Genomic DNA, 13,407 nt, shown 5'->3' with positions numbered 1-13,407 from the left:
CACCCACTATGACAAGATGCCTAATTTAAATGCACATGCGATGCATGATAGGGGAGGTGCCTTTGACGTTGGGTGGGCGTTCCACGACGTTCTCGTGGGAATCTGGGCTTTATGTTATGATTGGAAGAAGCTCAATGGGGAGAGATGAGAATGTGATAATAATGAAAAGAAATGTATAAAGATAAAAAACATCCCGATCCTCGGTGTGCCTCTAGGGGACGTCAGTGGAGAGGCACCTATTCTGCAGAATATGAAATTAATAAAAACACTTCTTTGTCTGAATTTGTCTCAAGAGCATTTGTGATTTTTGAATCTCACAGAGAGAAGGCAGGTGCAGGATACTGAGCCTTCTCCTGCACCTATTTTCTATGTTTTTATTTTCCTCATCTCAGTCCTAAATGGCCCATCCCTTATTCTTAAACTGTGACCCCCTGGTTCTGGACTCCCCCCAACATCGGGAACATGTTTCCTGCATCTAACCTGTCCAATCCCTTAAGAATTTAATATGTTTAAGATGCCCTATCATCCTTCTAAATTCCAGGAAATGCAAGCCCAGTTGGTCCATTCTTTCATCATATGTCAGTCCTGCCAGTTGTACTTAACTGGATAACACAGAGACAGTAGTTTGTCACTGGATCTCTGTACACATACAACAATGAACCAACACCATTGGCCTTCGTTACACCAGGCATATGCTTACATGAGAGGCAGCAGGTGTTAAAATAATCTAATTTAATATGTACTGTGCGCATGTTACAATGTCATCACACTGTTATCACATGAGAGAGGAAAGTGGAACGAGAGGTGCGGATTGTGATATAGAGAGATATGGAACAAAGAAATGCAAGATGTACAAACAAGTAACGATGATCCAGGAAGCAGTCCAGTGTGAGCTGTGGGCTCGGTGACAACAAGTTATACAGACGATGAAACTCAACGGGACGACAGTGGAACTAGTAGAACCACCAGGGTGGGGAGAGTCAGGGGAGAGGGAAACTAGATATATGAAAAGGTAAGGCTAAAGGCGAAGAGGAGTCAGAAAGGGTATCAAATGAGGAGAGGAGTGAAATGCAAAGCTGGATGGAGGGATATGGTTATGAGAATCAGTCTGAAGAAGGGTCTCGACCCGAAACATCACCTATTCCTTCTCTCCAGAGATGCTGCCTGACCCGCTGAGGTACTCCAGCTTTTTGTGTCTATTACAGATAACTTATTGTCTACTGTATTTATTGAAGGTGTTGTGTTGCCTTTAATGTTCCTGTAAAGCTGTGACAAGACAGAGTTTATTTGCCCAGGTTTAATGCGTGTGACTATTCAACACAAACGCGAGGGTCTGCAGACTCTGGAATCTTTATCAAAACTACGGAGTGCTGGAGGAACTCAGTGGGACAGGCAGCATCCGTGAGACCTCCTAAATGCAGTACTGCCAGACAACCCAGCACTCTGTGTAAACATGAAACTTGCCTTTAAACTTTGCCGCTCTCATCTTGCAGCTATGCCGCTCAGTCTTTAACATTTCCACACAGGGAAAATGTTCTGACCGTCTGTTGAGCCACCCTCCAAGTTTTGGTTCCTCACTTAACTGTGGCTGTAGGCGCTACACATCTCTCTGCCAAGGATACTATCCATCTGCCATCAGCACCTCCTCTTTCTACTGTCCATAGGTCTCAGGAGATCACAACTCCCTTCCCTGAATCCCCCAGTTTCCATCCATTCTCCATGGGGAATAAGGATGAGAATCGTACATTTAAAACCCTGCCTACCCAGAGAAGGAACTGCAGATGCTGGTTTACACCAAAGATAGGTACAAAATGCTGGAGTAACTCAGTGGGTCACGCAGTAGTTTAAGTTTTAGTTTTAGAGATACAGCGCGGAGACAGGCCCCTCGATCCACCGAGTCCGCACCGACCAGCGATCCCCGCACATTAACACTGAAAACGTTTCCTCTCAGATTCCTATTCAATCTTTTCTCCATCACCTTGAACCTATGTCCTCTGGACCCCGATTCCCCTACTCTGGGCAAGACACTCTGTGCTGCTACCCGATCTATTCCTCTCATTATTTTATACACATCTGTAAGATCAATACACCCCTAGAAGATCAGATGCCCACACAGATTTTGTAGGGGGAGGGAAATGGGAAAGAGAGGGAGGGGTGGGGTGGGGAGATGACTGGATATTTGAGTGCACACATTTCTGTCATCATTCCCCACCCCTCCCCAGTCACCCTGCTCCTTTCCTCTCTTCCACACGCTCAGCTCCCATCTCCAAGACCCCCATTTCACGGTTATCCCCATCCCCATCCACACACCCCCCCCCCCCCCATCCACACATCCCCCTCCACATCCTCTGGCCTCTTCTCTCATCACCTGACATCATTTTGCCTCATTTTCACATCTAGTCATTGTCACTTATCCCACCCATCCACTGGTCATCCCCTCACCTGTATCCACCAATCACCAAGCAGTCAGAGGGCCGCTTCCCCCACGATGTCCCGGTCATGTCTGCACAATGGGCACCGCCTGCAGGCTGTGGGGAAACCCCACCGAAACAAGCGGCTCGCTGGCTGGAGCAGAGAGAGGGAGGCCGGGGAGAGAGTCGGGGAGAGGGTCGGGGAGAGGGGCGGGAAGTGGGGCGGGGAGACGGGCGGAGAGAGGGACGGGAGAAGCGGGGAGAGGGACGTGGAGAGGCGGGAAGTGGGCCGTGGAGAGGGACGTCAGAAGCGGGAGTGAGGGGGGGAGGGGCGGGGAGAGAGGCGGGAAGAGAGGCGAGGAAATGGGCGGGGAGGGCGGGAGAAGCGGGGAGAGAGGCGGCGTGAGTGACGGGGAGAGGTTCGGTGAGGGGCGGGGAGAGGGACGGAAGAAGCGGGGAGTGAGGCGGGGAGAGGGACGTCAGAAGCGGGAGTGAGGGGGGGGGGGCGGGGAGAGGGACGGGGAGTGGGGCGGGCAGAGGTGGCGAGGGGCGGGGAGAGGGACGGAGAGCGAGCTGGAGAGATCCGCGGGGGCGGATGAGTCAGGGGTGGAGGAGATGTGTCAGTGGGGGAAGAGGAGAGAGAGAGAGATAGCAGGTGAGAAAGAGAGGAGATGGGACAACGCTGGGTGGCAGTGTGAACTGTGAGGAGGATGCTATGAGGATCCAGGGTGACTAGGACAGGTTGTGGGAGTGGGCAGATGCATGACAGATGCAGTTTAATGTCTAACGGACCCCTCCCTCGTGTGTGATTAGTTGGGAGCGGTCAGGACACTGAACACACAACACTTGCAGCGAAATAACATTCATTCCCCCGAGACAGCAGCGTGTGCTCTGGAAAACATTCTGAACCAGGAAGTGGAGGAGTTAAAATGGCTGCGAAAGACCCGGTCGAGAGTTTAACCGAGGAGGTAGTTTGTCCCATCTGCCTGGATTTCTTCACCGATCCGGTGTCACTGGAGTGTGGGCACAACTTCTGCCGCTCCTGCATCACACAGAGTTGGGACAGGGAGGGGAGAAACTCCTGCCCGGAATGTAGAGAGCAGTTTACAGACCGCACCCTCAGGGTGAATCGGGCCTTGGCGAGACTGTCTGCGAAAGCTCGAACACTGAGCCTGAATCGGACAGAGAAGGAAAGTAAACATCACGGCGAGGAACATCAGGAAGAACTGAAGCTGTTTTGTGAAACTGACAAGAAGCTGATCTGTGTGATTTGTGTAGCTGGGCGGGATCACAAGTCGCACAGCTTCATGCCGGTAGATGAAGCTGTTGAAACCTACAAGGTAAAAGCAAACCGATTCTGATCACATCATTGTGTCATGTTTTGTTTATTTTCTGACATTTTTATTCTCTGATCTGAAACCCAACCCCAGGGTCAGGTGAAATCTACCTTCGAATCTCTCACCGAAAAGGAATCAGACGTCCAGGAAATGGAGCAGCAACAGAAAGAGAACGTTTCTGGAGTTCAGGTTTGTACTGCCGATTTACTGTTCTTGTGTGGATTTCATCCCTGTGACGTGTGCAATGATTTGGCACCAATACATAGGAATGTTACAACATTTTGAGATAAAAAAATGAAGCCTGTAATTTATCCCATCAGACAAAGCATAACAATAACGTTCATTTAATACCTAATTAACTTTTATATCTTCAGTATTAATAAATGTTATGACCATTTTCATACTGGGAAATTGGCATCTTGTTCACTATTGCTTTTCCATTGACTTAACACAAAAGCTGTGATCGAGAACAGTTATACATAGAAACATAGAAAATAGCAGGAGTAGGCCTTTCGGCCCTTCGAGCCTTCACCACCATTCAATATGATCATGGCTGATCATCCAACTCAGTATCATGTACCTGCCTTCTCTCCATACCCCCTGATTCCTTTAGCCACAAGGGCCACATCTAACTCCCTCTTAAATATAGCCAATGAACTGGCCTCAACTACCCTCTGTGGCAGAGAGTTCCACAGATTCACCACTCTCTCTGTGTGAAAAATGTTTCTCTCATCTCGGTCATAGGATTTCCCCTTTATCCTTAAGCAGTGACACCTTGTCCTGGACTTCCCCAACATCGGGAACAATCTTCCTGCATCTAGCCTGTCCAACCCCTTAAGAATTGTGTAAGTGTCTGTAAAATCCCCCCTCAATCTTCTAAATTCTAGCGAGTACAAGCCAAGTCTATCCAGTCCTTCTTCATATGAAAGTCCTGATATCCCAGGAATCAGTCTGATGAACCTTCTCTACACTCCCTGTATGGCAACAATGTCCTTCCTCAGAGTTTGAGACCAAAACTGTACGCAATACTCCAGGTGTGTTCTCACCAAGACCCTGTACAACTGCAGTAGAACCTCCCTGCTCCTATACTCAAATCCTTTTGCTATGAAAGCTAACATACCAGTCACTTTCTTCACTGCCTGCTGCACCTGCATGCCTACTTTCAATGACTGGTGTACCATGACACGCAGGTCTCGTTGCATCTCTCCTTTTCCTAATCGGCCACCATTTAGATAACAGTCTGCTTTCCTGTTTTTGCCACCAAAGTGGATAACCTCACATGTATCCACATTATACTGCATCTGCCAATCATTTGCCCACTCACCCAGCCTATCCAAGTCACCTTGCAGTCTCCTAGCATCATCCTCACAGCTAACACTTGTACTACCACCCATCGCATCACATATTCTCCATCCTGCCATCTGGGAAGAGGTACAGGAGCATTAGCTGCAAAACCAGCAGGATGCTCCTCAGCTTCTTCCCGCAGGCTATAAGACTGATAAACGGACGTAGCCCCCTGCCAAAGTATCGCGCACCAACCATCAACCTGGACACACTGCAGCAGCTGTCGATCGGAACGCCTGTTGATGTTTAGTAGAGAGTAGAGTGTTTAATTTAATTTGTTCATGATATATGTTTTTTATTTCTAGTTATTTGTTGTTATTTGTACTGCACACTGAATGGACACTGGTTGAGTAACGTTTTTTTGTTTCCTCTGGGTATGTGAAATGACAATAAAGATATACTGATACTGATATACTGATAACACTGCCCCCCAGTGTCATCCGCAAACTTGGAGATGTTGCCTTCAATTCCCTCATCCAGATCATTAATATATATTGTAAATGGCTGGGGTCCCAGCACTGAGCCTTGCGGTACCCCACTAGTCACTGCCTGCCATTGTGAAAATGACCCGTTTACTCCTACTATTTGCTACCTGTCTTCCAGCCAGTTCTCTATCCACATCAATACTGAACCCCCAATACCGTGTGCTTTAAGTTTGTATACTAACATCATATGTGGGACCTTGTCGAAAGTCTTCTGAAAGTCCAGATATAACACAGATATGGTTCTCCCCTATCCACTCTACTAGTTACATCCTCGAAAAATTATATAAGATTCGTCAGACATGATTTACCTTTTGTAAATCCATGCTGACTTTGTCCAATGATTTCAACACTTTCCAAATGTGCTGCTATCCCATCTTTAATAACTGACTCTAGCAGTTTCCCCACTACCGATGTTAGACTAACTGGTCTGTAATTCCCCGTTTTCTCTCTCCCTCCCTTTTTAAAAAGTGTGGTTACGTTAGCTACCCACCAATCCTCAGGAACTACTCCAGAATCTAAAGAGTTTTGAAACATTATCACTAATGCGTCCACTATTTCTGGAGCTACTTCCTTAATTACTCTGGGATGCAGCCTATCTGGCCCTGGGGATTTATCGGCTTTTAATACATTCAATTTACCCAACACCACTTCCCGACTAACCTGGATTTCACTCAATTCTTCCATCTCCTTTGACCCGCGGTCCCCTGCTATTTCCGGCAAATTATTTATGTCTTCCTTAGTGAAGATGGAACCAAAGTAGTTATTCAATTGGTCCGCCATATCCTTGTACCCCATGATCAATTCACCTGTTTCTGACTGCAAGGGACTTACATTTGTTTTAACTAATCTCTTTCTCTTCACAGATCTATAAAACTTTTGCAGTCGGTTTTCATGTTCTCTGCCAGTTTTCTTTCATAATCTATTTTCCCTTTCCTAATTAAACCCTTTGTCCTCCTGTGCTGGTCTCTGAATTTCTCCCAGTCCTATGGTAGGCTGCTTGTTCTGGCTAATTTGTACGCTTCATCTTTTGCTTTGATACTATCCCTGATTTCCCAGGTTATCCACGGATGCATTACCTTCCCTGATTTATTCTTTTGCCAAACTGGGATGAATAATTTTTGTAGTTCATCCATGCAGCCTTTACATGCCTTCCATTGTATATCCACCGTCAACCCTTTTAGAATTACTTGCCGGTCAATCTTGGCCAATTCACGTCTCATACCCTCAAAGTTACCTTTCTTTAAGTTCAGAACCATTGTTTCTGAATTAACAATGTCACTCTCCATCCTAATGAAGAACTCAACCATATTATGGTCACCCTTGCCCAAGGGGCCACGCACAACAAGACTGCTAACTAACCCTTCCTCATTACTCAATACCCAGTCTAGAATAGCCTGCTCTCTCGTTGGTTCCTCTACATGTTGGTTTAGAAAACTATCCCGCATGCATTCCAATAAATCCTCTTCCTCAGCACCCCTGCCAATTTGATTCACCCAATCTATGTGTAGATTGAAGTCACCCATTATAACGGTTTTACCTTTGTTGCACGCATTTCTAATTTCCTGTTTGATGCCATCCCCAACTCCACTACTACTGTTAGGTGGCATGTTCACAACTCCCACTGGTGTTTTCTGCCCCTTTGTGTTTTGCAGCTCTACCCATACCGATTCCACATCCTCCAAGCTAATGTCCTTCCTTTCCATTGCGTTAATCTCCTCTCTAACCAGCAGCGCTACCCCACCTCCTTTTCCTTTCTGACTGTCCCTCCTGAATATTGAATATCCCTGGATGTTCAGCCTTGGTCACCCTGGAGCCATATCTCCGTGATCCCAACTATATCATAAACATTAATAGCTATCTGCAAGTTCAACTCATCCACCTTATTACGAATGCTCCTTGCATTGAGACACAAAGCCTTCAGGCATGTTTTTACAACGCCGTTACCCCTTATACAATTATGTTGAAAAGTGACCCTTTTTGATTCTTGCCATGGATTTGTCTGCCTGCCAATTTTACTTTTCACCTTGCTACCTATTGCTTCCACCCACATTTTACACCCATCTGTCTCTCTGCTCAACCATTTAAGAACCCCACCACCTCTTATTCTCTGTTTATTATTGTTTTCTTCTTTTCCCCCTCCCTGCATGTTGGGTCTTTCCCCCCTCCCTTCTCTGCCTCCTGCCTCACACACTGTCTACTAGCTTTCTCTATTTGAGTCCCTCCCCACAATCGTTCTAGTTTAAATCTCCCCAGTAGCCTTTGCAAATCTCCCCGCCAGGATGTTGGTCCCCCTCGGGTTCAAGTGCAACCCATCCTTTTTGTACAGGTCGCACCTTCCAAAAAAGAGGTCCCAATGATCCAGAAATTTGAATCCGTTCCCACTGCACCAGTCCTTCAGCCACGCATTTATCCTCCACCTCGCTCATAACAAGATGATTTCAGTATAGGATTAAAGAGGTTCTTCTGCAGTTGTATAGGGCTCTGGTGAGACCACATCTGGAGTATTGTGTACAGTTTTGGTCTCCTAATTTGAGGCAGGACATCCTTGTGATTGAGGCAGTGCAGCGTAGGTTCACGAGATTGATCCCTGGGATGGAGGAAAGATTGAAAAGTCTAGGCTTGTATTCACTGGAGTTTAGAAGGATAAGGGGGATCTTATAGAAACATATAAAATTATAAAAGGGCTGGTCAAGCTAGATGCAGGAAAAATGTTCCCAATGTTGGTCGAGTCCAGAACCAGGGGCCACAGTCTTAAAATAATGGGGAGGTCATTTAATACTGAGGTGGGAAAAAAAAATTCTCCCAGAGAGTTGTGAATTTATGGAATTCCCTGCCACAGAGGGCAGTGGAGGCCAAGTCACTGGATGGATTTAAGAGAGAGTTAGATAGAGTTCTAGGGGCTAGTGGAGTCAAGGGATATGGGGAGAAGGCAGGCACGGGTTATTTATAGGGGACGATCAGCCATGGTCACAATGAATGGCGGTGCTGGCTCGAAGGGCAGAATAGCCTCCTCCTGCACCTATTTTCTATGTTTCTATGTTTTCTTTTGTCCTGCACTTGCGATCCGTGATGTTGAAGGTGTTGAAGGTGTTAGAAGTCACGTTTAACTTCAATCCAGAGCAGCAATCTTTCGCCCAGCAACCTTTTTTAAAAAAACGAGAGCGGGATCGCAGATCGATTTTTCTTCATCAGCTTGAAGTCCAAGCAAATTCCTCTCTGACAACCAATACAAACCTGCATTTTCATCCCGCCCACAACAGCCTCCGGAATCTCACTTCCAGGCGGTGAGCAGCTCTGCAGCCCCACTGATGGTAGGGTTTAGTAAAAACACTACACTATAGAGCTCAGTGGTCGAGGGCCAGAACACTTGGGATGGTTAGAGCAGCCACGGACTTTACTCCCTGGAGAGCAGCAGTCTGAAGAATGAACTGTGGCAGGTGTATAATATAATGAAACGGAATGATACGTTGGATGGTCAGTCCTTTACCCTTAGTAGGGGGATCGAGAATGTGAGGGTATAGGTTTTAGATGAGAGGGAAAAGATTTAAAACGAACATGAAGGACAACTTTTGTAGCGGGCACATGGAACGAGCTGCCAGATGAGGTAGTTGAGTCAGAAACCGTAACAACATTTAAAAGATATTCGAACAAATTCATGGAGAAAAAAGTTTTAGAACAATCTGGGCCAAATGCGGACAAGTAGAAATTGCGCAGATGGGGCGTCTTGGTGGGTATCTAACACCCCTTGCTGTATGACTCTATGAAGTCTGTCATTCTATGTGGTGCTGCTGTCTGCTGGTTCTGGTGATCTGGTTCTGTCCACTGAGGGTTAATGGACACATGAAATGGAATAGGTTGCAGTGAATTGTACTGGGGAAATGGGAATGATGTGATTGTACGTTACATTCACCAAATATTTCAGAATTATGAAGACGTCTCTTGAATTGCCACGGTAATGAAAGGTGCGGATTAAATACAAGTAAATTGAATTAATGTAGATACGTACAGAGCGCAGCATGGACATGTTGGGCCGATGGGCATATTTCTGCTCTCCAGACCTCGACATTGATTAACCAAATGTCACCTTCCATGTCATGAGGAAACACAGCTGAGTGACATAATATATTGATTCTCATCTTTCATCTGACAGGAACAGTCTCACAGCCTTCAGTCACAGGTCACATCGCAGTTTGCTGAACTGCACCAGATTCTCACTGAGAAAGAGCAGCGTTTACTCGGAGATTACCGGGAAGAAGAGGCGAAGATCGTGAAAACAATGGAGAAAAATCTTCAAGAGATTCAAGAGAATTTAAATTCCATTCAGGAGGAACTCTCAAAGTTGCAGGAAAAGACAGACCACAAGGACAGCGAGGTGTTTCTGAAGGTGAGGGGTTACACCACAGTTTGGTGAAGTGAACGTGAGCAGTCACAAAGTTGTGTGTTCAGAAATAAATGCATCATTTACCAGTAATTCAGAACTGTGTCAAAGTTCCATCTGTTCCATCTACTCACACATCCGCCAACAATGCTCCAAATTCCAGGAATTTTCATGTATTTATCCCACTTAAATTTATCTGCAATATTGTCTTCAGGCCGTCCGCGGAATTCCACGTTCTACTGCAGCACTTGTGGAATTTATTAAAGGCCATCATACATTTCAGTTTTGATTTTTGTTCTCCGCACAAGTAGTGAAAATATTTCCAACCCCCACCCATTTAAATCCGCCGCTGATCCTAAAATATTCCATCCCATTATCTCTGACACCTTCTCCAGATTAAATCCTACGACCTGCCAGGTCTTACTCGTGAATTGCATACTCGCAGGTATTTTCATCCACATTCATAGAAACATAGAAACAAAGAAAATAGGTGCAGGAGGAGGCCATTCGGCCCTTCGAGCCAGCACTGCCATTCATTGTGATCATGGCTGACCGTCCCCTATCAATAACCCGTGCATGCCTTCTCCCCATAGCCCTTGACTACATTAGCCCCTAAAGCTCTATCCAACTCTCTCTTAAATCTATCCAGTGACTCGGCCTCCACTGCTCTCTGTGGCAAGGAATTCCATAAATTAACAACTCTCTGGGTGTAAAAGTTTTTTCTCACCTCAGTCTTAAATGACCTCCCCTTTATCCTAAGACGGTGGCCCCTGGTTCTGGACTCGCCCCACATTGAGAACATTTTTCCTGCATTTGGCTTGTCCAGTTCTTTTAAAATATTTATATGTTTCTATAAGATATCCCCTCATCCTTCTAAACTCCAGTGAATACAAGCCTAGTCTTTTCAATCTTTCCTCACATGACAGTCCCGCCATCCCAGGGATCAATCTCGTGAACGTACACTGCACTGCCTCAATCACAAGGATGTCCTTCCTCAAATTAGACCAAAACTGTACACAATACTCTAGATGTGGTCTCACCAGAGCCCAATACAACTGCAGACGAACCTATTTACTCCTATACTGAAATCCTCGTGATATAAAGGCCAACATTCCATTAGCTTTCTTCACTGCCTGCTGTACCTGTCAGCCAACTTTCAGCAACCGGGGTACAAGGACGCCCAGGTCTCACAGCACGTCACCCTTACCTAACCTAACCCCATTGAGATAATAATCTGCCCCCTTGTTTTTGCCGCCAAAGTGGATAACCTCACATTTATCTATATTATACTGCATCTGCCACGCATCTGCCCACTCACTCAACCTGTCCCGGTCCCCATGCAACCTCCTAACATCCTCTTCACAGTTCACACTGCCACCCAGCTTTGTGTCATCCGCAAACTTGCTAGTGTTGCTCCTAATTCCCTCTTCCAAATAATTAATATATATGGTAAACAGTTTCTGCCCCAACACTGAGGCTTGCGGCACTCCACTCGCCACTGCCTTCCATTCTGAAATTGACCGGTTCACTCCTACTGTTAGCTTCCGGTCTGCCAACCAATTTTCTATCCATGTCAACACCCTACACCCAATACCATGTGCTCTAATTTTAGTAACCACTCCCTTGTGGGACCTTATCAAAGGCTTTCTGAAATTCTAGATACATTACATCCACTGGTACCCCTTCATCCATTTTACTTGTCACATCCTCAAGAAATTCCAGAAAATTAATCAAGCATGATATCCCTTTCATAAATCCATGTTGACTTGGTCTAATCCTTTTACTGCTCTCCAAATGCCCCATTATCACCTCTTTAATAATTGACTCCAGCATCTTTCCCACCACCGAAGTCAGGCTAATTGGTCTGTATTTTCCCGTTTTCTCTCTCGCTCCTTTCTTGAAAAGTGGGAAAACATTAGCTATCCTCCAATCCACAGGAACTGATCCTGAATCGATTGAACATTGGAAAATGATCACCAATGCGTCCACTATTTCTAGAGCCACTTCCCTGAGGACCCTGGGATGCAGACCATCAGGCCCAGGGGATTCATCATCCTTCAGTCCCATTAGCCTACCCAATACTATTTCTCGCCTAATGGAAATTTATTTCAGTTCCTCGTGTGACATCTTGGTTCACTTTCCAACGAAAGGGCCATTTCATCTCATCAACATTTTTGGTCACATCTTCAAAAAACGTAATCAGATTTGTGAGACACACAACCTCCCAAATACAAAACCATGCTGACTCTCCTGAAGCAGCCCTTGTTCATCTACAGTAAATGCCTATTAATTCTATCCATCATAATACTCTCCAGTAACTTTCCAACAACAGATGTTAAGCTCATTGCCCAATCTACTTACAACATCCTTTTGGAGATTGTGTATTTGCAGTCCTACATCCCTCTGCTCTACACATCCCTCAAGGCCCTACCATTGACTAGAAAGGTGCTGCCCAGGTTTGACTTTCCCATACTGCAAAACCTCGCATGTATCTCCATAGCCATCCTCAGCCCATATGACCAGCTGATGAAGATCACACGATAATTCTTGAGAGAGGAGACCTAATAAAGTCTCATGTTGATAATTTGTAGGAGCAGAATTAGGCCATTCGGCCCATCAAGTCTACTCTGCCATTCAATCATGTGCGATTTATCTTTCCCTCTCAACCCCATTCTCCTGAATTCTCCCCTACCCTCTGACACTGTACCAATCAACCTATCAATCTCCACCTAAAGAACGTCTATAACCGTCCGTGGCAATGAATTATGCAGATTCACCACCCTTTGACTGAAGAAATCCCTTCTCATCTCGTCCAAAGGAATGTCCTTTTATTCTGAGGCTACGGCCTCTCATCCTAGACTCTCCCGTTAATGGGAACATCCTCTCCATATTCACTCTATCCTGGCATTTCACTATTCTAGCATTATTCAAGTCTCGGATCTATACAACATATAAACAGGCCCTTCAGCCCATTTTGTTCCGCACCTTGTGTGTATGTGTATGAGTAATGGCAGCCCCACATCACCAGATAGCTGCAGTGATATTGGGCAGCATCCCTGTATCCTTACCAGTCTTGGTGGCGTCAAAGAATGCGATCTCCTGCTGCACCAGGGAGGAGAAGAGCTGACTACGGATGCGTCTGCTGAGCCTGGACATTGTGAACATGAAGAGGCCTCCATGCACACCGGCTGCAATGGAACTGACAACACAAGTCCCACGTTCAGTGTCTGAGTTAGTCTCAGTGTCAGTGGTAGACCCCACCACCTCCTTGCTCTTTATTTACAAAGATACAGCTCAGAAACATGCCCTGCGGCCCACCGAGTCCACGCCCATCGTCGATCGCCCGTTCCCACTAGTTCTATGTTATCCCAGTTTCTCATCCACTCCCCACACTCCAACAGCAATGAAGAGACGCCAAATAACCTACACACCTGAAGATAGACGCAAAAAGC

General features: G+C 46.0%; 1 protein-coding gene across 1 annotated transcript; it reads left to right on the top strand.

Annotated features, from left to right (window-relative positions):
- The first annotated feature begins 848 nt into the window (after positions 1–848).
- LOC116990056 (nuclear factor 7, brain-like) lies at positions 849–13,186 on the top strand. The gene is made up of 5 exons (XM_033047582.1): positions 849–860; positions 3,467–3,751; positions 3,842–3,937; positions 9,728–9,961; positions 13,067–13,186. The coding sequence occupies exons 1-5, from the start codon at positions 849–851 to the stop codon at positions 13,184–13,186; spliced, it is 747 nt and encodes a 248-aa protein (XP_032903473.1).
- The last annotated feature ends 221 nt before the right edge of the window (positions 13,187–13,407 follow it).

Source organism: Amblyraja radiata, chromosome 30, assembly GCF_010909765.2.
Source record: "Amblyraja radiata isolate CabotCenter1 chromosome 30, sAmbRad1.1.pri, whole genome shotgun sequence".
Taxonomy (NCBI): domain Eukaryota; kingdom Metazoa; phylum Chordata; class Chondrichthyes; order Rajiformes; family Rajidae; genus Amblyraja; species Amblyraja radiata.
This window is presented reverse-complemented; position numbering and strand designations above follow the sequence as displayed.

Bases quoted from the DNA above. Each gene is read 5' to 3' on its own strand.
- LOC116990056 (XM_033047582.1), top strand. The intron at 3,752-3,841 runs GTAAAAGCAAAC...ACCCAACCCCAG, and splicing joins AAGCTGTTGAAACCTACAAG to GGTCAGGTGAAATCTACCTT. The intron at 9,962-13,066 runs GTGAGGGGTTAC...CTGCTGCACCAG, and splicing joins ACAGCGAGGTGTTTCTGAAG to GGAGGAGAAGAGCTGACTAC.